Here is a 23,164-nt window from a genome sequence, read left to right on the forward strand (position 1 = left end):
GTGATGAATTCGCACGTCATGTTCTTGGATGTGCAAATGCTGAGGGCGGCTGTTGAGAAGACTGCTAGAAAGGAATATGCACACACATGTAAGGGTGTGAATATTTAGGGTTTTTTTTCAGGGCTTCTTATTGTAAGAAAAATCTCTTTGAATTTCTGCATTCAACTTTTTGTATTCTTATCAAGTGGCATCATGTGTCCATGAAAAATGAGCAGTCGCGAGTAACGGTCACAGTTAGACTGTTTACTTTGAAGCTGCGCTTTAGAGTCACGCCGTTGCTGAGTGACATGTTGAGAAATGAGATTACGCGCCATGTAAATGGATTACAAGTCAAGCTGCTGTCAGTGGAAATGATGACGAGGAGGAAGATGCTGTGGTGGTGAGGAGGAGGAAGAGAAGGAGGATGAGGTTGCCCGGATTAGCAGCACGGCACACACTTTTATTTTTGTGACAAAAACTACGAGAAGTACCTAGTGGAAAACTGTGACGTTTGTAACCAAAGTTTTGGGACACCAACAAGGGAGAATGTAAAAGTATTGGGACATGTACTGAAAGCAAAAAGTGAAGAACATGTGGACAAAGATGTATTCAGACACGCCCAAGAAGTGAAATGTAAAGTGCATATTTTTTAACATAAGTATTGGGACACCTCCTAGGGTCACTGCAAAAAAAACAGCCCCAATACCTTTTTGTCCAGCTAGTGTAGGTTAGCATTCACTGTCTGATCAAAAAGTCATGGCTGAAGTAAATCAGTATCCTTTTATGCTTTTCATTTCACCGCTTTTCATTTGCACCATTGTTTTTGTCCCTATTTAATGTGGCTAATCCTTGTTGAAAGACATAATTATGTGCTGAAAAGATCTTCAGGCTCGCCGGGGAAATCAGACACATCTCACAAGGCTTTTTTGTTTAATTTATGAGATTGGATTTTAATTTGGCCGGATAATCAAATCTAATGAAAACTTCCGTGGAGATTTCCGGCGGCCGGTCGGCATTTTAATGACGTGGGCGGCGTCTTAATGACGCCGTTGAAAAAGGACTCCCATGAGTATTTGTGTCATCAACGTGGTTGGGTTGAGTTGAGATACTCTAAAATGTGAACGACTGCAATTCTGGAAAACAGAAGATTGTGATTCGTAGAAATAGAAGACTATAAAGGACCTCTTAGAAGTAGAAAATGACACCAGACAGCAAGTACTTAAGTTTGATATTTTGCAACTAAGGTTTAGTGATAGGACTCACCTGTGCCTGTGTGTGTGCGTGTGTGTGATACCCATCAGCATCACCATGGAAACAGCTGCCATGCCGCAGAGTAGGCATTGAGTGGGGTGGGGGGGCACGGGGAGGTCTCCTGGGGTTGGATTTTTTGAAGAAAAAAAAACAACGTTTTATTTTTTTCCCCAGAGGTGTCCTTGTCGCCGTGGCGACGCAGTAGGCAGGTACGTGACGACCACAACGGGGGATTACAGATTAATAACAGCGGCGACGGGGCGAGTGGTTGCCGTGGCAACAAGGAGCAGAGAGCAGAACCTCATTTGCTGGCGGACAGATGAGGTTCTCTTTGAAAATGAGCAGGTAGCATGTAGCACATGGCTAACAGACGTGAGGTCAGCTTCTAACGCCTGTTTATTTCTGTAGGAAGAATTTATTGACTGAGCTCTAATCAAAAACTCCTCCACTCGTACGCTCGTTCGATTAGTGACCAGCTCTCGAGGTGCTGACGAATACAAACGAGTGACGACAGCACCTGTTGCTAATGGTATTAGCATACAAAGCGTAAAAGCGAGGTGTGGGGAGGCTGGGTGAATACGCAAAAGTAGTTACCAATGTAATTTTTTTGAAAGGTTTTGGAATTGAGTCATTTATTGAATCGAATCATCAAAAGTGATTAAACTATGCTGGTCATGTTTGGTTCTCAGATTATAAACATGAAAGAATCCCGAGGGTGATGTTTCCTGTCCAATGACATTGAGCTGCCTCCGGCAGTCCGTCCGGCAGTCTGTCTGTTACGGTGCGCCGGTGCGATAAGACGTCTGCGCCACATCAATAATTTCCTTCACTGGCCTATTCACTTTGCCATCCCTCAATCGCTCGCGCTCGCTCGCTCGCTCCCTCACCCTCTTTGCCATGTCGCTCGGCCGACAAGAAATCAATGGCGTTGAGGGAGATGTCGGCGGTATCGCCATGAAATAGCAGACATAGAGAGGCACGTGCGTGCGCGTGTGCGTGCGGACTGCAGTTCAAAATGTGACACTGAGTGTGTGTGTGTGTTATTCCACAAATTCTCAGGCTGCAATAAATCATTTAATGAAGTGGATTAAGGATTTTTTTTTAAATTTCCATGCCTTTATTTTTTGTATGTTAGGAAGTTAGCAGAAGTTTTGTTAGTTTTGGCGACAGGTGCCTTTTTAGGACGTGTCCCGATTGGTGCCATAGCCAGCTCGGTGATGCGGATGCAAATGTTCGCCGCTGGGAATGTTGACCGGTGGGAACGTTACGCAAATTTTTCCCCAGCATCTTTATATAGAGAGGTATGAGGGGTTTTGAAATATGACGGCGGGAGGGAACCGGTGTTGGATGAGTCGGGAGACGAGACGGTGCCAGTCTAAGTGAAGGAGGATTTACATGCATCCAGATAGCGACGCATGCCGACGCTAATGCAAGCCATGTGGAGGTTATAAGAGGAGGAACCATTTCAAAAAAAGAACAAGTCTAACCGCACAGTGTGACGGATCATCAGCACCACAATTATTACATACATACAAGTTTGCCACAAAGAGGTTTGTGTGTTGTTTGGGTGAGTGGACTGGCGGCTGCATAGAGCCAAGATGTTCCGCCCAGACAACATTCACAGTGATGTTTCATCGTTTCTAGATTTCGGGGTCATGTCTCAAATGTTGGCACCGAAGGCGCTGGATGCCGAGCGGCGACGGCTCGGAGTCGAGCCGAGGCCCGGCCCGGCCTTGTTCCAACAGCGAAAAGCCCCCGAGAGGAAATTTCAAACAGCTGTCCCTAAAAATACGGCGTGCGAGGAATGCAAGCCACTGCGTTCCTTTCCCAACAATTTGTCTGCGAACGTTTGATCTTGAAACGCGCTGTGCCCGGAATCCCAAACTTTCTCTTGCACAGCTCGTGTTGTTTTTTTAAAACCCGTGACGTCTGCTCTGAAATGTGTTTTTGAGCTTGTGTCACTGACAGTTTTTTTTTCCTTCCCATGCGGGGCGACTGATTGCCCCCTTGCGCTTCTGTTGTCTTATTTTGCAATATATTTATTTCAACAAAGTGTACCTACACAGCGCCCACCGCCAGTCTCCTGAAGCTAATGGCTAAGCTAACGGTCACAGTCAGTGCCTCCTGTGATTGGCGCCGCGCAACTGTATCATGACACAAGCGGCACCCCCCCGTCCGTCGTCCGCATGGCCTCCTTATCCGCGATAAACAGACAAGAAGATCGCATCTTCTACTTGATCCTATTTCCTGCATTTTTGACCGAGGCGCGTTTGCCAAACATTTGGCGGGCTTTTGTTTTCTTGGGGAAGTCAAGCAGAGGCCAGTTTATTTTGGGTAGCGCATGTCAGATAAACAATATTAAGAATGTAGAGAGGCCTCGCAGTCTAAAAAAATTCAGAAAGGTTTCCAGACAGGTTACACGGCAGATGTTGTGAATCTGGATTAGATCAAGTTAACAAACGAAAATTGTACAACTCAGCAGCGGCATGTTTTGTTGGGCTCTCCCAAAAATTCCTGTTTGAAAATTGCCTGGATTTGATTTTCAGGGTGGGATTTTAAATCTGGATTATCAACGGTTTACATGTGAACCAAGTCCAAGCACATTGCATGGTTTTAATCTGGATTAGAAAGCATTCTTTTTATTCACATTTACATACATAAAACTGAGCTGGTATTAAAAAGTGGCTAAATTATGTATATGTATATTTTTGATCAGATTATCTGACAATGGCACACGCTGTCTACTTTTTGTGTGATTGATTCAATTGCCCAATGAATTGCCCGTGAGGCAAAATTCAAGATTCCGTGTGAAGAAAAAGAGTGGTAGTCGTGTACACTTTTGGACCGATTTGTAATGCAAAAAAGAACAACATTGTTTGCAGCTTTTAGGATGACTCGCGCATGTGATGCTCTTCCTCTCGTGGTTAACGCCGCCAACCGAGGTCACAATGTCATTGCGTGTCACTATACCGAAATAAAAACTGTCTCTTGCATAGCATATCTTTTAATTAGTTGACTTCAACAAAACTAAAAAAAAAAGAAAAAGATATTTATGAATGTATGTCTCTCTTATATTTATGAATGTATGTCTCTCGAGTGACGTGTTTTAAATGTTGCTTCATCATTCAAAGAGGTTGGTTGAGAAATGAAAAGATAGTCTCCAAGTTCAAAGTTCACCTGAAGCTGAGTGGGGACAAAAAAAGCCAACGTGAGTTGAGGACACGTTTCAGGACGAACAACACTGATGGTTGTGTTTGCGACTTGAAAGGAATCCGCAAAGACATGCCACGAGTTCAGGAACAAATACGCTCTTTGATTTCCTGCACTCGTCGTTTGTTCCAAAGAACGCTGAAATCACATGTCAGAAAGGCCATCCGATCAGATTGTCTTTATGTGATTTAAACTGCATCCTGATTTCATTTGACAGCCATAAAGGAGCTTGCAAGAACCGCAAAGTAGGGGAGGCTCTGTGAAGCACAGGCCCAAAGCATTGTCGTAGCAAACAGATGGCGAGAGCAGCTCCGCCGTCGTCCTTCATCTTGATGTTTTGCCTTTTGTCAACTTAACCCGATTTTCTCCCAATCAGCATCCATCAGTATGGCAGAAAGTGTTATTGATCCTTGATTCAAGTTCAAAATGGTCTAAGGACAAGATCCATTCGGGCTCGTCTGCCTCTCTCGATGCAATTAGTCACTTCTCAGGACATCTCATATTCATCTTGGGGAAACATCTGGCCTCGTCGGTTTTTGTGGTTGTTTGTGTCAGGATGTGAAATGTAGCTCAATGGAAGTATTTGGAAATGGATACCTCCAAGCCAGTGAGGAAAGATTAAAAAGTGCAGCATGAAATAGATTCCAGAGTCCCATTTCGAATGTCCATGAGAAAGGTCTTTGTTGTTCATCTTTCAGAATGACCAAACTTTGTCTTGAACAAGGAGCTTGCGCTCAAACTTTATTTTTCTTCTTCGTTCCATATCGCTGACTTAAACATTACTGACAACCATGGAAACCTCTGCTGGTGACATCAAGTATTACAGTTTGCCATATATCACAACAAGGTCCACCACCCAAATGAAATTAAAATGGTACCTGCCACCTGTACGGCAAGCGCAACAAACCCGGAAGTAGCTCAATCCTCAGCGGTCTGTAAACATTGAATCACGATTACTTTGACTCATCTTTGACTTCTGAGAGTTGTTCGAGTTGAAAGTAGGACTTTACGTTTGTACGAGGTGAGTCCGTTTCAACCATTTTTTTTAGGCTAACCTCTCCCAAAAGGCGCAAAACGAGCAAACCGGGGGGAAATCGTCTCGATTGTAAAACAGCGTGCATGGTGCGAAACGGTTTTCTCGCTGCTGCTCAATTGCACGTAACTGGAGTTATTCGGTGGCCGCCTCGCAGCTGGAATTGTGGGAGTGGAAATTCCACTGTTTGCCCCCGACATCGGCGCCGTGACGGATGGGGAGGGGGCGGAGAAAAAGCTCCGGAGTGAAGAGGCAAGCGATCGAGCGGGCGATGCTGGTTGCCTCGGCGCGCTATCGAGAGGGTCGTTTCTTCCCGCTCCACCGCTCCGGGTTTCATACGCTCGCTTCTGGAGGAGGTCGCCCCGGCGATTGAGGCTCCTTTCCGGGTGGCAGCCCGCGCACCTGCCGCTTGGACCTAACAGGATTCCTCGTTTACATTGGTTTTTTTTCTCTCCCCCATTTGGAATATTCACCTCCCGGACCTGTCAAGTTGAAGATGGACCTCTTACTTTGAGATCGGTTTTGTATCATTATTCTTACTTTGTGGACGGCAAGTGGCGAGGATTTTGGGGAGGAATTTCTGAGTCGGCATGTTGCAGCGGAGCAGCGGGGCGCGCGTCGGAGCGCTTTGGGTCCTCCGTCTCCTGCTCACGCAGGTCGTCCTGGCGGCTGCGCTCACCCTGACTGGTGCGTTCCCAGCGGGTTCCAGTCAGTGCGTGTCACCGTGGCACACGTGTCGTAGAGTTCTGTTAGAAATTGCCACTTGAAACACGTTCAAGTGGCGGAGCGACGACGCGCCCCGTCGGTTCTCTCAGCCCGGGGCTGTTGCATGTTGTACATGTTACATGATTCATGTAACACGTCAAATAGTGACATTTACTGTGACATTCCCCCCCCCCAGACAAGTGCGGCGGAGACATCGACATCCACTCCCCGGGCTACCTGACCTCCCCGGGCTACCCTGGCGCCTACCCGCCCTCGCAGCAGTGCGCCTGGGTGATCACGGCACCCGAGCAAAGCCAGAAGATTCTCATCAACTTCAACCCGCATTTCGACCTGGAGGACCGAGACTGCAAGTAAGAAAGACAGACGCACTCGCACACAAATCTCGGTACTGCGGGTCACTCTGCCACCCGTTGGTCGCTGGGCCTCACTGCAGCTGTCACAAGAAGGTGCAGGTTAGGGGGGGGGGTGCACACCCGCAGAAGGTTCCGCGGCTTCTGTGCTTCCCGCTTGATAACGGACGACGATCTCTTTGTTTGGCTATTTGGTGCGGCTTTAGGAGAGCATTTCTCTTCAAAGTGAAAAATGAGCCTTTTAGGAGATGATCATGCTCCCTTTTTTTAAGATGTGCCTTGTTCTGCATCACACTGAGAGCTGTTTGTGGAATTGTGACCGCTTTCGCTACGTATGTGTGTGTATGATACTGGTAAGCCTTCACAAAGCAGAAGCTTTTTTTTTTTTTCTTCAAAAGGTTGGGGACTCATGATCTCAAGTGACTTTAGTCTTTATGACTTAGAAACACCTGAGTTCGTCTGATTCCCTTAAGGTGCTCCTGTTTTTGTTAGCAGGAGAAATCAAATGGAATCAGCAGTTGACTCTTGTGTGAGGAACATTAACATCCATTAAGGATGGAAATCAAAGCAGTCTGATTCATCACATTGTAGGTGTTAGGGCATAGTTGCACCGTTGCCCACGAACGCACACACACACACAAAAACACACACTCACACACAAAAACACTCCATTATTACAAAATATGGGGAGCGGGAAAAAAAAAAAAGTACAAAGGGGCCACAGCGCTAATGCTTATGAGTCCCGTGGGTCTGCAACACGATCCGATTGTAGTGGAGGGGAGGCCATCTGTGCGGCTGTGATTTACTCACCAGGCATTTATGGAGCCTTTCAAGAAGACAGAGGAGGCGCCGTCAAAAAACAAGAGCCCGTCTTTATGTACACGCGCACACACACGCACGTTCACACTCCATAAAGAAGGATTCTTGGTTTTGATGTCGGCTTCTCTGTGTGTATGTGTGTGTGTGTGTGTGTGTGTGTGGGGTCAACGGGAAGACACACAGGGGAGCGGGCCAAGGTATGTTTGCAGGATGTATTGAGATAGCAGAAAGGAAAAAATATTGGGAAGATGAACAAACTAAAGAAAATATGGAGTAGTATTAGGACAACAAATGTGTGCAAAAGTATCGGGACATCTACGGGGAAGTGAAAAAGTGAAGGAAATGGAAGTAATGTTGTGTGGTTTCGAGGGGGGGGCTCCTTTGCAATGACATGGTTTTGTGCTTGTGTTGGATGCTGAAGGCCACATGAAGCTTAAAGCTCTCTGCCATTGCTTCAGGGAGTGTGTCAAGTGTTCCGAATATGTTGTGTGTGTGTGTGTGGGGGGGGGGGGGGGGTCGATTATGTTGGGTTTTTATAGCTTCATCTCGTCTGATGGTGCCTTCAGGGATCGTCACAATTTTCCTTGCGCATCGACTGAGTGATTGTTGTGAATGTCGTTAAATGTTTCATGTTTCTAGCTATCCAGCTTTATATCCACATTTAATGGCTGCTAATTGTCTCTCTTTTCAGTTTTAATCGCTCGATCTGTCCTGATGTTGCCTTCGGGGACACTTTGAAATGACATTTTTCCTCACACAACAACTGTGTGATTGTTCCAAAGGGCATTAAATGTTTAAAATTCACATCGAGCTCTCTTGATATCCATCCAAATTCAAATAGCAACTAAGATAGCATTGCCTTCAGGGACCGTCTGGAAATCGTAGTTTTTCCCTCACCATACGAGCAGTTGCTTCAAATGTCCTGAAATGTTGAGTTCAATTGTCTGTCCTGGTTTGGCATTGCCTTCAGGATCAATCTGGAAATCAAAGCTCCCGTGTTTATCTATAAATCGGATTTTTCAGATTTATTTTTTGTTTGTCTTTTGCGACCTTTTGGCCTTCCGGACGCGGTCGACACCTTTGACTTAACAATAAATAAAAAAGCAAAAGGCAAAATTGAAAAATGGGTTCGTTCCAGTGACTCCCTTCTCATTCGCTCCACGTTAAAAAGTGAACAGACGGCGGCGGTAACACTTTGGTGTCATCGCACGTCTGAAATAGCGCGCTGCCGCCAAAGTGGCCGAGTGGCAGGAAAAAAAGAAGCGCGGGCGCGCCTTGGGGAACATGCGTCGGTGGCGGGATAATTCAGGCCGTCTTTTTTCCCATAGTTGGCTGAGCCACCCGACCGACGGAGGCGGATCGACGATGCACAGATTCGGTCGTAGCGACTCACCACAAGTGTCAATTAGCCACGGTGACCTCGCCCTCCTTCGTGGCTATTTTTGCTCCTCTCATTTTTGACTTTCTCTTCCCTAAAGCGAACTTCCTCTTCCTCTTGCAGCAACATACAAGCTTCAAAATTGACAAATGTTACCCAAAAAAAAACACACTCAATCCCTTTAAAGGCAAGTTATGGGGAGCAATCTTTTTGAATGCGCCGCCATCGGGCCGGCTTAAGTGAAACATGTTGCGATCGTTTAAAATTTGTTCAAAATATCAAAATTGACAGTTAAAGTTAAAGTCCCAATGATCGTCACACACAGACTTTAGGCTCACATATCAGTATGGAAGAATGTACTTTTCACTCATCATTTCGCTAATTTGCTTACATCAAAAACTCATAAACCAAAATTCATTCAAGAGTCATCGTCCTATTTTTGTCTTGTGAGTCGCCCTCTCCTCTAAATCATGACGACATTGTTGGGACTGCTCTGGCAGTAGATGCGCTCCAGTCACAAGACTCTTCCTGGGGAATCAAGAGCGTAACTCTTGGCTTCTGCTAAACAAGCATGGCCGAGAGGAAGAATCTAAAACGGTGCTCAACGAGGGGCAGGCATGTACAATCAGCTTTTGTTTTTGCTTGGCGTCCAGGGCGAGCGAGCTCCCTCCCTCCCTCCCTCCCTCCCTCCAGTCGGAAGACGCACGTGCACTTGCGATGCACACGTCGGCGCATTCCTTCCGATTGTCCGTCAAAGAAATGCATCTTTAAAACGTGTCATTTAAATGATTTCATAACTAATTTAGATTCTCGTCTGTCTACATGTGTTGTGCAACCATTTGTATTGAAATAGCTGTTGTCATCCGGCCTGTGGCTAAAGGGATGTTTTTTTTTTGCAAGTTCAGCTTCTCATTGTTTTGTTTACTTCCACTAGGAATTAGATTTTGAGCATCAATTGCTCACTTTCTACCAAAATGAAACACATTGAGTTCACTGGCGCCGTCTCTCAACTCGCTTGCAAACCAAAGTGAAAAAACTGGTCCCGAGGCATCGCTGTAGGCCTGCGTGGATTCAGAGCAGATCGACTTGCTTGCCTGGGTGAGGTTAGCAGGCTAATTCATGTCACATGTTGTGTGTCTTCGGGGGGGGGGGGGGTCGGATAGAGGTGGTCCAGGCTTGTCACCGTGAAGTGGGAGTGATACACTGTTTATTGCTTTGCCCTCCAGCCCATGACAGAGTGTTACTCCGCAAAGAGCATTTTTCCTCGCAAAATGTGCGAACACACACATATTGTACTTCTCGACTTTCCTTCGTGCAAAGTCACCACATTGGATTGGAATGTGATGACAAATTATTAGTCTGATGGACCTTTTTTTTTTCTTCTAAACTACAAGTCCAGAACATGAATGACCAAGACCAGTGACATTTCTGCTGAAAGAATAGTGCTCTTAATTGGAAAGGCTGGACCGACCGGAGCACTTGCGATTCTTGCCAGTTCCCTCTCGAGGCTGGTGTCGGCCTTGTCCGGTTACGTTTGCTGGTGCCTTGCATGGTAGCGCTGGCCTCAATGAGAACAAATTCTTGGTCTTCCTCCTTTTCCTCCTCCTCTGCTCCCATTTTGATTTCCCAGCAGGCTTCATGTGCAAGGCTGAGGTGAATGAAGGACGCTTGTCACACTTTATCTTGCAGGGGGAGTGGGGAGGATATATCTTTGGGGGCACACTGGAAGCTTTCATCCTATTCCAGATAGTTTGTGTCACCATCATTGATTGTCTGCGCATAATTGGGTTGTTCCCTCCTTGTCAGATTCTTAAACGTTGGGCATATTTGGACCGGAGTGGTCTGAGTGCGCCTTCCCTCTATGGCTGTGTCACTGAGTCGGGTGAGGAGGGGGGCGGTCGTATGTGTGCTTGATAGAGCGTGCAAATGAGGTGGATTTTTTTTCAGTGATCACGGGGGAGGTGAGAAATGGAAGAAAGATGGACGTGTCTGTGCATGTGTGTGTGTGTGTGTGTGTGTGATACCAGGTGGCAATGGAGTGCACGCAAATGCACGCGCACACTCGCCACCTGCATCGCCTCAGCAAGTCTTGGATGGACAATGATACACACAAGCCATGACGATATTGTGTGTGTGTGTGTGTGTGTGTGTGTGTGTGTGTGTGTGTGTGTGTGTGTGTGTGTGTGTGTGTGTGTGTGTGTGTGTGTGTGTGTGTGTGTGTGTGTGTGTGTGTGTGTGTGTGTGTGTGTGTGTGTGTGTGTGTGTGTGTGTGTGTGTGTGTGTGTGTGTGTGTGTGTGTGTGTGTGTGTGTGTGTGTGTGTGTGTGTGTGTGTGTGTGTGTGTGTGTGTGTGTGTGTGTGTGTGTGTGTGTGTGTGTGTGTGTGTGTGTGTGTGTGTGTGTGTGTGTGTGTGTGTGTGTGTGTGTGTGTGTGTGTGTGTGTGTGTGTGTGTGTGTGTGTGTGTGTGTGTGTGTGTGTGTGTGTGTGTGTGTGTGTGGTGTGTGTGTGTGTGTGTGTGTGTGTGTGTGTGTGTGTGTGTGTGTGTGTGTGTGTGTGTGTGTGTGTGTGTGTGTGTGTGTGTGTGTGTGTGTGTGTGTGTGTGTGTGTGTGTGTGTGTGTGTGTGTGTGTGTGTGTGTGTGTGTGTGTGTGTGTGTGTGTGTGTGTGTGTGTGTGTGTGTGTGTGTGTGTGTGTGTGTGTGTGTGTGTGTGTGTGTGTGTGTGTGTGTGTGGTGTGTGTGTGTGTGTGTGTGTGTGTGTGTGTGTGTGTGTGTGTGTGTGTGTGGTGTGTGTGTGTGTGTGTGTGTGTGTGTGTGTGTGTGTGTGTGTGTGTGTGTGTGTGTGTGTGTGTGTGTGTGTGTGTGTGTGTGTGTGTGTGTGTGTGTGTGTGTGTGTGTGTGTGTGTGTGTGTGTGTGTAAAATCAGAGTGAATGGTCGCTCATCGTAAATGGCGTGATCATATCGTAACACATTATCATTGGAGCAAAGTGTGTCACTTTGGAAGTGTCAGCGCATTTGCGATTGTAATAAATCGTACGAAAACGTGGATGAGTGCTTTCCAGATGTGCGCCTGCTGACAAGTATACACGCAGCGTCCGTCTTAAAGGTCTGATCTGTCATTTCTTCGTCGGCTCGGCACGTCTGCTCGCTAATCCACGAGCCCCCCCCCCCCCCCTGTCGTCTCATTGGGTCGGCCATTGTTTCCCGTGGCCTCGAGGCTGTCATATGACTTCCTTGCCCCGTTCCCCTCACCAACCAAGCAGCCGTCCGCGTGCCTTCCCTTACTGTCATCGATGACTTGAAGAAAGACACTTACTGTCTTCTTGGAAAATGTGGGGCATCATAAGACGGCAAAGTTTGCCCAAAGCTCCAAGCAGCTCTCAAAAGATGTTTCTTTTGCTTTTGGAACGGCACTTGGAACAAACACTTGTTTGTTGTGTTGAATTGATCCATCGATCACCTCACATTACCTTGTGTAATTGAAAACCTCCATCATGTCACCGCTGCAGGTACGACTACGTGGAGGTGTACAACGGCGACGATGAGCTGGCGCCCATGTTGGGCAAGTTCTGCGGCAAGATCGCACCCTCGCCCATCATCTCCAGCGGCGACCAGCTCCTCATCAAATTTGTCTCAGATTACGAGACGCACGGCGCCGGGTTCTCCGTACGCTACGAGGTCTTCAAGACGGGTGAGTGAGTTGCATGAGTGGCCCTTGGGGGGTTCACAACATCAGCCCAGGGTCAAGCGCATGTTGATGCCTCACTCCCCCCCCCAAATGAATAACATTCCTTGCCGTCGCCTCCCAACAGGTCAGGAATGTTCCAGGAACTTCACGGCTCCCACAGGGCTCATCAGGACACCGGGCTACCCCGACAAATACCCCAACAACCTGGAGTGCACCTTTATGATCTTCGCCCCCAAGATGTCCGAGATCTTGGTGGAGTTCGACAGCTTCGACATGGAGCCCGACACCACGCCGCCACCGGGGGCGCTGTGCCGCTACGACTGGCTGGAGATCTGGGACGGATACCCAGCAGGTCACCATCTTTTTCTGATCAACGTCACGCTCGTATTATTGAAAATGTGTCATTAAGATGAATATACACCATCGCCCAATAGAGAAATAAAATAGACACCTCGAGGGAAAAAAATTTGCGGTGTGTGTAAAAATGCAGTTAGATAGAGATGCCTCATCCTTTTTTACGCTAAGGAAGAAACGACAGAAAAATCAACGCCTCTCTTAAATAGACGCCGCTTCTTTCCCTTCAGGGGAACAATTCGATATCAAGTAATCCAAAGCAAATTACCACATGGTGTCTTTTATCTATGGTGGCTAATTGTTAGATCAGCAACACCACGCGGGCTGACGGCGTTGACGCCACGCTCGGATAAAACTGTCATAATTCCAAGCGTAATCCGTTACAGATTGCGAACGGCCTCGCTCGCATCTGGCAGCGACGACGACGTTAATCCTGGCAGATTAGCCAAACCGCCAGTGTGACAATGTGAAAGGGACGCCGCCAGCTGGCATGCAAATCTTGCTAATGATATCACGGCTCCAATTTTTTTAAAATAATTTCTCAAATCATAAATGATGTTTTTTTTTTTTTTTTGTTTTTTTTTTTTTAATAAGCATGAAAAATGCTGAGCTAATATGGATGAGTGTAAAATGAACTTTTTCTTCAGTGGGTCCCCACATCGGGCGATACTGTGGCCAGACGTCACCGGGCCGCGTCATCTCCTACACGGGCATCCTGTCCATGACCATCACCACCGACACGGCCATCACCAGGGAAGGCTTCTCCGCTAACTACACCATCCGAGACGCCGGACTCCCCGCGCAGCAAGGTCAGCTCCCTTTCGGGGACCGTCGCAATCCCGCCTCAAAGGTCAACTAAGGTCGGACGGCGTGTGCTCACATCAGGCTTCATGTGCCTGGAGCCTCTGGGCATGGAGTCGCGCGAGATTTCGCCGGAACAGATCAGCGCCTCGTCGAAGTACAACAGCAACTGGTCGCCGGAACGTTCTCGACTCAACTACGGCGAGAACGGATGGACGCCGTCCGACGACACCGTACGCGAGTGGATTCAGGTCGGTGACTCCGCCGTCTGACAAATGAGGGTTGTCCGCGAGGCTGTCGAGTTTTACGGTTTTGAAGAAGGCTCAGACTAAGGTTTCAAAGCAAGCTTAGGGGTTTAATATTTCAAGTGAGTTTTCCAAGGCAAGATGAAGATTTGGAGCGACTTTCAAAGATTTCGGTCATGATGTCATCTTCGGGCCGGCCCTCAGCTTGAACCCAAGGGGACTTTTGTTTATGTGAAACGTGAACATCATTTGCGGCATTTCCCTCGCACGCTCAAGCGGAAAATCAGCATGAAATTTTCATGGCGAAGCCACCCGCCGCCGTTTCCGCATCGTGTGCGCTCATCACGTCGGCGTGCTTGTCTTTCGCTCTCATTCAAAACAGTCACTCGCTTTTGCCATGTTTGTTTTATGTCGGTCGTAACATTTGCCAACGTTTAACCCAAAAGAATGGTGGCAGGTCCAAAGGGTCCACCAAATGAAAACGCCACCTTGCTACTGCAACACTGGTTCCAAGCCAGCCCAGCCCCTGAGACGGCTTGGAACTGGGGGCCCGCTCCCATTGTGCAGGACAGGAACTCATCGAGGAAGCCGCACAATGGCGGCGGAAACGGGAAGTGGACAGGAAGCGGATTAGCGCCGATGCCGATGCTCTATTGTCTGTCTGGGGACTTCTCACGGGCTACCGAACCGAGCGGCCCCGACGGGACTCAAGCGCACGAGCGACTGACTCGATCGCTGCTTGAACTTTGCCATCGTCAGCGTGACGTCACAGCAAGCTTGTGACTGTGACGCTCCAAGTAGTTTCCATCAAACATGAACGGCGCCACATGAATTATTGACGCCTTTGCATGCGAGTGGGATGCCGTTGCCGTGACCTTCGCCCTTCAAGGAAGATGAAAGAAGACCATTGAGCGACCCAACAGCGTGGCTCCGACCCGCTCGGGAGACTCGCTTCCTTCCGAGCTCTAATGAACCCGATTTTGGGTTCTGAGCCACCGGTGGAGAACTGCTGTTTGGAGGAACCTTCAAGCCAAAGCTTCTTCTCTCGCTACGACCCAAGAGGCAGCATCCTGTTTTGGCAGGAAGAAGCATTGTTTTGTTTTTTTCAGCCAGCCAGCCGGCCGGCCCTTTCCTGCGCTTCTTCAAAGTGTGTACGTGAGCTGCCACGTTGCCAAGTCTTTCAAAGATGGAAGATCAATTAGCCTCGTTTGCCCGATGGGCGCGGGAACGGGCCGGAATGAAGCTCCGACCTTCCACCGCGTTCAAATGCTAACGAGCGCAGCAGCTGGCGGCCAGCGGAAGATGTTCTTATCCTCTCCGTGGAAGGAAGCTACTTTGGAAAGCCACTTAGGATCGACTTCATGACCTTTCACTCAGCAGATTTCAGAGCATTTTTAAAAAATCCGGAGTAATGTGACATTTAGTGGACACGTCTTTCCCGAGTCAAACCACAGACAAAAGTTGGAAGAAGCCACACCGGAAAACCCAGCAAGGCTGTCATTTTCATTTTGAGAGGAATTTTGGCTCAATCATCGTGTCTGAGGAAGAATGTTGGAATGACGAGAGGCCACGGCCCAGTTTTCAAAGTGCTGGCTGGAAAACTTGAAGTTCACGTGCTCGACAGATGAGCAACGCCACTTTTGGCAAAACGTTGCGTCAAACAGCTTGCATCCAGAACGCGACGTCTCGAAGATGGAGTGGTGACAAAATAGATTTTGGAGACTCGTGTCAAGTCCTAAATGGATTGGCTTCAGCTCAAGCGTGAACATCATCTGAGCGATAAGAAGCCCACGTTGGCCGCCGTGTGAAAAGTTCCTCGCTGCAGATCAGCTCCAGCGCCCGCCCGCTGGTGCCGAATGTTCCATGCCTTGTCTTTGATGATAAACATCACTCTTGCTTCATATTTCACCAGATAAAACATCTCCAGCATATCTGGCAACCTTCTAACATCACATTTTCATTACATGTGCAAGAAAAATGGAGCCTGGAGTGACTCTTGTGTCATTTCCCTCTTCTTTGAACGGGAAATACTCGCTTTTATGTCTTTCACGCAATTGCGAGCACTGTCTGAGAGCTGCCCTTATCAAATAAATGGTTTTATTTTGCTCACTGCCAAGTAAAGTTGATGCAACACACACACACAACACTGAGGCATACAAATGCATAGAAAACAACAACACATGGTCGAGGTCAGCCACTCGTCATTAGTGATGCGTGCAGACAGCCGAATAATTGCGGCAGAGTCGGTTCCCACACATGCCGGGAACGTCGTACAGCAAGCGGCGACACACACACATTCCTCATGTGCGATACACAAACACACACACACACGCTGCATCACAAGTTGGCATTTACGTTTGTGCCAATGGGGGGAGTTCCTCTGGGTCGGCGTTGTCTTCATAGATTTTCATGTTTTGCGGCGAGTTGTCAAACTTGGCTGCCATGTCGGGCCCGCTTGCAATGACCAAGCGACTTGAGCGCCGGCCATCTGTCTCGTTCGTATATCGGAAGCGGTCTCATGAACATAACTTTGAAGAACTGGATAGCCAAAAATGGCAAAACAAATGAAACCAAAATGGGCATTTTCCAGCAAGGGGTCATGAGACTTTTTTTGTAGGTCTCCTCGAGGTCTGCCAAATTTCACATCAAACTGGCAGAAGTTTCCATAGTTTTCTGTTGAATAAGCCTCATCGCCACCATTTGTTCTTCTTAGGTGGATTTAGGCTTCCTGAGGTTCATCACAGCCATCGGCACCCAAGGCGCCATCTCCAAGGAGACCAAGAAGCACTACTTTGTGCGCTCCTACAAGGTCGATCTAAGCTCCAACGGCGAGGACTGGGTGACGGTGAAGGACGGCTCCAAACAGAAGGTCACTCGAGTGCGAGCTCCGTTTTCACGAGGAATCCCCAGACCACGTGACCAAAACCCAATTGTACCAAATCCAAAGTCAGCGTAAATCGAATTCATCCCTTCTAAACACCCCGAAATAGCAACAAAAATGCCTGTCGCTCATCAAATGGTATCAAGTTGGGACATTGTCAGTCCCGTCAAAAGTTGGACCTGTAAAAGAAAAGCGTGCCAGTGTAGTGATGGCTTCAGCACTCTTTTGGGGCTTTTTCCATGCCCCCCCAAAACTTGACTAGACTTCCATCTGACCTTCAGATCTTCCAAGGGAACCACAACCCGACGGACGAGGCTCGCTCTTTCCTGCCCAAGCAGACTCTGGCCCGCTACGTTCGCATCAGGCCCATGTCGTGGGAGCAAGGCATCTGCATGCGCTTTGAGCTCTACGGCTGTCGAACCTCAGGTCCTCGCTCCGTTTGCCACTTGGCTTCTCTCGCACTCCATGTTGGATACCATTTCCACGCTCCAGACAGTCCACTGAAAGAGTGCCTCCATTTTGCTTTCCATGCAGACTACCCTTGTTCGGGAATGTTGGGCATGGTGTCCGGTCAGATCTCGGACGGACAGATCAGCGCCTCGTCGTACGCCAACCGAGGCTGGGTGGCCGAGAACGCCCGCTTGCTGACGGGACGGTCGGGATGGACCGGCCAACAGACCAAGCAGCCTTTCAGAAATGAATGGCTCCAGGTACAAACGATGAGTTTTTTAGTTTTTTTGCGTTAGGATTGATTTGCTTTGGAGTGATGATGTAAGACTTTTGCTTCATGTTTGTCAGGTGGACCTGGGCCAGGACAAGATGGTGAGCGGCGTGGTGATTCAGGGCGGGAAACACTACGACAAGAATGTTTTTGTGAAGAAGTTCAGGGTGGGACACAGTCTGGACGGAGACGTCTGGACCCTGGTCAACGAGGAAAACACCACCAAGCCAAAGGTGGGTCCAAGAATGCTCCATGTGTCCCGTTAAACTCTTTTCAGCCCACGGGTTAGAAGCAATTTTTTTTCTGCACGATTTTTGTTTGCTTCCCTGAGCTGTGCTGCAACATGCTATGCTAGCCTGTCTTTACAATGTCATCAGTTTCATCTGCAGTTTGTCTGTCTCAGCTGATGCTAGCCTCCGTTAGCACGCCTGCGTTATTTTTAGCTGTCTTTCAGCACTTTTGCCTCATTTTAGTTTGTTTGATTTCATATTTTTATCTGTGTTTTTGTCCCCGTTAGCCTTCTGCTTGTAGTCAAAACATGGATGTCCTTGCAACTGTACATTGTTGCGCTTTCTGTTGTAGAATGTGCGGACTGTGTGTATGTGTGTGTGTGTGTGTGTGTGCGCATAACTTGATTGACAGACACTCTTAGTGTTTGGAATGTAGAATGAGCACGTTGGATTGAATGAGACTCCCCTGAAAAGGGCCCCCGGGGTCTCTGGAGCTGCCTTCCTTCTCACCCGGGAGAGGAAATTGAGATCATTGCTTTGCACCCCCCGCTTCCTCTCCTGGGCCCGCCCCTCTGGAAGCGCATCCTGCTCCATGCCTTCCAGATGGCGGCGCCGTGGGGGGGGTCGCGCTCAGGGGGTCTTAGGTGTTCCCGCTGCTTGACGGCCTACAATGTGGTCGATGGTCCTCACACGTAACGAGTATTCGTTTATGAGCCTGTCCCGTAACGATACTTTTTAAGATTGACACTTCCCTCAGCATCCCCTTCAACATCCCGACAGAGATTGCGCACCCCCTCTTACCCGAATGCTACATCAATGATTGCTTAATCTGTGGTGCTCTCCCCTGCGCTTGTCAGATTTTCTCCGGCAATCAGAACCACGATACGCCCGAGCTGAGGTTGGTGGGTCCTTTGCTGACCCGTTTCATCCGGATCTACCCGGAGAGAGCCACTTTGGAAGGGGTGGGCCTCCGACTGGAACTGCTCGGATGCGACCTGGACGGTGAGCAAACAAGAATCTCACGCGCTAAAAGCCTCTCTCGTGTCTGAGCCCGCTTTAGCTTTTATTAGCTGTGTGTTAGCCATTTGCTAGCGTCTCTACCAGAGCGTATCGACCAACTTCATTTTCTTTTCCCCTCTCTTGATTGTTTTAGCTTTTAACAATCTTGAGGTCGCCTTTTGTAGCTACGTTTTAATCTAATAAAATGATTTCTGTCTTTTGTGGACAGGCAATGCTTGACAAGACGCAGAAACTCAGCACAACGCGGTCGTGCTACACTCGGCTAACTGCTAATGCCGCTCAACTGTGGCTTGAGGACGGAATGTGAAAATGACTCAGCCGGGCCTCTATTTCGGTTGATTTGCGTCTAATTAAAGGAAGCGTGTTGGTGGTGGTGTTGTGGAGGATTAAAATAAAACATGCATGCCTTAAATTGAAATGTCGGCGTCATAACGGGAAGCCTCGAGATTTTTTTTCTCTTTGAAGCACCGAAATGATGAGTTTTTTCCCCTCCTCAGAAATCACGACCACAGCCTTGCCCACCACGCCGGTCTCTGCCACGCTTCCCTCCGCCACATTTGGAGGCACCACCTCGTGGCCTCAAACGGCGCCGGTCACCACGCCGTCCACCGACGCCTACTTTCCCCAAGACTACGACCTGGTGACAGGTAAGCGTTTTCACTGGAAAGTCATTTTATGTCGGCTAAGCTTTTTTGATGTGTTGCATGTGCAGGAGGCGTCACGCCCGCCGACCCCTCAGTGGACTTCATACCAGGTCAGCTTCACGCCGCCTCCATCTTGATTTTTGGACTCAACTCTTGCATGTCAGTAAGAGCCAAAATGGCCAAAGTTTTGTGTTTTTAAGTGTAACCGGCGCTTGTTGTTCTTGTGGCTGGCAGACTACTTGTGGTTCGCCTGCAGCTTTGACTTTCCCTCCTTCTGCGGTTGGACTGCGGAAGTCGGCTCGGGCGCCCAGTGGCTGATCCAGAGCGGCGCGGGATCTGCGACCGCACGCAGAGCGCCGATGCTGGACCGCATGGGTAACGCGTGCGCTCGGCATTGTCCTCCTTGTTGCTTTTGGCTCTTTAGGCGAGAGCGGCTGCAAGCTTTGTGGGGAAAAAAAAATGTCCCAAAACATTGGTCTGGCAAATTCCTCAGTTGTTGTCTTGGTCGTGACTCTGTCTAAATTTTCCTCATTCGGTGTCACTTTTTGTCCACTTTCTGTTACTGCCTTTGCTTTGCCAAGACTTGAGTCCTCAATCTCTCGCTGCCCACTGAGTTTGTTGTCCTATGCTGCCCCCTGCAGGCCGCGCGGGTAACTTCATCCTGATGCATCTGACCGCCTTGCCGTTAAGAAAGGCTGAAGATGACGAAGAGGACACGCAGACGGAGAGGGTGGCCCGCCTCTCCAGTCTGCCGGTGACGGCGCCTCACGTCGACCTGTGCGTGTCCTTCTGGTACCACCTGCTGGGCCAGCACCCCGGGGTGCTCCGCATCAGACAGGAGCTGGAGGAAGGGAGGGGGAGCATCCTGTGGACAGTCAGCGGGCACCAGGGAGCACGATGGAGGGAAGGACGATTTTTACTTCCCAGATCCAGTCAACCTTATCAAGTGAGTCTCAAGATCGATTGATGAACTCTTTATGTGTCTGTTGGCCGTCTCGGCCCGGTGTCGCCTTCAGGGCCATGTTGTCTGAAATTGCCTCACACGGCGACAGTCAGTTTATTTTGCAACAGCTGCTAATTGCCGCCCTGTCTATTTGGACAAGTGCTGCTTTCATCCACAATCTAAAATGGCGGCTTTACTCCCAAAAACAACTTCCCAGTGAATTGTTCAAACTTAGCCATTGCTTTCAGGGGCATTCTTGAAATAGTTGCTTTTCTCGCACAACAACCAATCGTCCTTAAGCTTACGCTTGAATCATCTCTGTGGCTTTCTCGTCTCGGTCTTCCCTTCAGGGGCAGCTTTTAAAAAATATATATCACAGTGGGTGCTTGTTCCCGATGTCTCGAATTCAATTGCCTTCGGGCACTGTCTGTAGTCGTAGCTCTCCTCACGTAGCCGCTCAAGACCCGAGCCATTCTCAGCGGCGGCCAACAATGAGCTTCTTTTCCTCACCGAACAACTGCAAGGTTGTCCTCAATGTTTTGCAGTCAAAGCTTTCCTCACTGTCGCTAAACGTTCATCTATCGCCTGCTGTCTCATTCGGTGAACATTTTGCGCACCAACCACGAGCTTGCTTGTTTCTCTAAAAGCTTAATGTCCCGTTCAACAATCGGTCTGCGTCGCCAAATCAGGTGTTGCCTTCAGGAACTGTCCGAAATCACACTTTTTTTCTCATTTTGGGATAAAATTTTCCGTTTGCAGGTGGTGGTGGAGGGCGTGGCGGACAGACTGAACACAGGACACATCGCTGTGGACGACATCCGCGTTTTAGACGCACTCGGCGCAGACAGCTGCAAAGGTTTGGACGGCACACAGACGTACGATTGTTTTGTCTGCTTCCTAACCACCCATTTATCTTCTTTAGATCCAGACGTTCCTCCATCTCCACCCACGCAGATCATCATCCTACGTACGTCTAATTACATATTTACACCAGTAGTGGTTACTGCATTTACTCAAGTGCAGACGCAGAAGGCATCATTGTGATGCTGTCGCCGCCTCTCTTTTTTTTCTAGCAATGGACTCAGACGAAGTGGGCGGCGTGGGCGCAGCGGACAACATGCTGAAGACACTGGATCCCATCCTCATCACCATCATTGCAATGTCAGCCCTGGGCGTGTTTGTGGGCGCCGTGTGCGGCGTGGTGCTGTACTGCGCCTGTTCGCACGCCACCATGGCCGACAGAAACCTGTCGGCCCTGGAGAACTACAACTTTGAGCTGGTGGACGGGGTCAAGCTGAAGAAGGACAAGATCAACGCGCACACTAACTACTCGGAGGCGTGAGAGGCGGGACGGGGACTGGCGGCGAGGGAGGGGCTGCCGTTGGACTTCAGGGTGAGCTTTTCTTTCTCAGGAGCGGCAGCGCAACAGACTGACCTGCAGGGGGCACTGTGTACAAACGAACTGTACAGCAAAAAGAAGATCTATTTGTTTTGGGGAAGTTTAGGTGTGGATTTTTCTCACGCTGGTGATGAGACCAAGTCACAAGTAAGTGTGTGCGTGTGTGTGTGTGTGTGTGTGTGTGTTCAAACAGTGCCTTTTTTCACCCCACGTTTGGAAAGATTTTGTTTTAAAGTCTTTGAAAGTTGAAACAAAAAGAGAACATTTCAGCATTCGGTCGAAGCCAAAGACAACGTCTCGGCGGTCGGCCAAAACGTGAAGACGGCGTCTTAGCTTTGAGGCAAGAGGTGAGCCAGACGTCTCGGCATCATCTCTCGAATCGCCAAGACAAAAAAGGCACATTTGGCAAAGCCTGGCAAAGAATGTCAATATCTTCTGGCTCGTAATGTTACCGGTGAAATTCCCATTTGTGTAGTTGTTGGTGGTGGTGAGTGCGTGTGAGTGAGTGTGAATGTGTGCATTTGTGCGCGTCTGAGCCTTTGTGAGCACACACACGCGCGTGCATGCGCTGTTCTATCACATTGTACATAGTTTAATATATTTCTATGAGAATTGTTTTTCTACACGGAACAGTGCAGCAGTATCCTTTCTTGATCTCATCTGTCCGTTCTCGATATGCCGTCCTGCACAACACGCACACACTGCGTTTGTGTGTCTTTTAATGTGATATGTGTGTGTGTGCGTGCGTGCGCGTGAATGTTTGCGTGTTTGTCACTGGCTTTTGTACAGGGTAACACTGGACCCCCGACATGGAGGAGCCAAGACCTCAAGCGTTTCCTTCCTATCTTTAAAAGGAGGCCTGTTGCCATGACAACCATTTCTCTCAATCTCTCAAAACAATTTCTCCGCAATAGTTTTGTTTATTTTATCCCTTTTTTTTTCATGAGTAAACATAAGTGATCTGGTGAATATGAAAGGGTGCTGCAGCACTGGATGAGATTAAATAAAAACATCCTGCACTGAAATGTAGAATTTGAAAAAGGTTATGATTTTATGATGTATAAAAACAAAATGATGTTATATGTTGTTGTTTTTTAATTAGAAAAGAGAAAAAAACTATCACATGAAGATGTAAAATTTTATGTAAGGAGGGTAAAATGATGACTTACTGTCAAATCAATGAACTTTTTGTAACTTTCCTTATTTTTGGTTTTACAAACCTGCTTCTGTGATGTTGCTGTTTTCCACCCCAGAAAAAAAGACGAAAACATGAAAGATGGAAAAGCAGCAGCTCTGCCTTCAAAAAGGGTTCAAAGAGAGAAAAAAAAAAGAAACTGCAGTAGTTTGTACTTTCTGGTGGACGTCCGGGCAGATACATTTCGTCTGTGTTGTTGCAGATCATTTGAACTTTAAATTCCAAACAATTAGATTAATAAATGTTTGCATTAATTGTCACAATGGTAACTTTTTTTCATTGATTGACACAAGCAGTGCA

At 48.2% G+C, this 23,164-nt stretch overlaps 1 protein-coding gene across 3 annotated transcripts; it reads left to right on the forward strand.

The window, feature by feature from the left end:
* Positions 1-5,704: 5,704 nt before the first annotated feature.
* On the forward strand, positions 5,705-23,124 carry LOC119137108 (neuropilin-1a-like). Of its 3 annotated transcripts, none has more exons than XM_037276158.1 (18): positions 5,705-6,160; positions 6,375-6,549; positions 12,253-12,434; positions 12,556-12,783; positions 13,433-13,594; positions 13,671-13,837; positions 16,545-16,700; positions 16,994-17,138; positions 17,247-17,422; positions 17,511-17,666; positions 18,521-18,665; positions 19,184-19,330; positions 19,396-19,437; positions 19,562-19,702; positions 19,969-20,273; positions 21,030-21,126; positions 21,193-21,237; positions 21,344-23,124. In XM_037276158.1, exons 1-18 carry the CDS (start codon positions 6,064-6,066, stop codon positions 21,610-21,612), a joined length of 2,835 nt encoding a protein of 944 aa, XP_037132053.1. In that variant the 5' UTR covers positions 5,705-6,063; the 3' UTR covers positions 21,613-23,124. The 3 variants fall into 3 exon arrangements, 2 of the variants coding, with proteins under 2 accessions (XP_037132053.1, XP_037132052.1); XM_037276157.1 differs by having other exon boundaries at positions 5,706-6,160; positions 19,181-19,330; XR_005100863.1 differs by lacking the exons at positions 21,030-21,126; positions 21,193-21,237; positions 21,344-23,124 and having other exon boundaries at positions 19,181-19,330; positions 19,396-19,486; positions 19,969-20,012.
* The last annotated feature ends 40 nt before the right edge of the window (positions 23,125-23,164 follow it).

The sequence above is a fragment of the Syngnathus acus genome, chromosome 17 (genome assembly GCF_901709675.1).
Source record: "Syngnathus acus chromosome 17, fSynAcu1.2, whole genome shotgun sequence".
NCBI classification, from domain to species: Eukaryota; Metazoa; Chordata; class Actinopteri; order Syngnathiformes; family Syngnathidae; genus Syngnathus; species Syngnathus acus.

What these genes read in the sequence shown, in the direction of transcription:
- LOC119137108 (XM_037276157.1), top strand. Translation starts at nt 6,064, where the DNA reads ATGTTGCAGCGGAGCAGCGGGGCGCGCGTCGGAGCGCTTTGGGTCCTC. An exon ending in CGGACTCCCCGCGCAGCAAG is followed by an intron (nt 13,595 to 13,670) that starts GTCAGCTCCCTT and finishes TGCTCACATCAG; the next exon opens with GCTTCATGTGCCTGGAGCCT. An exon ending in CGGCGCAGACAGCTGCAAAG is followed by an intron (nt 21,127 to 21,192) that starts GTTTGGACGGCA and finishes TATCTTCTTTAG; the next exon opens with ATCCAGACGTTCCTCCATCT.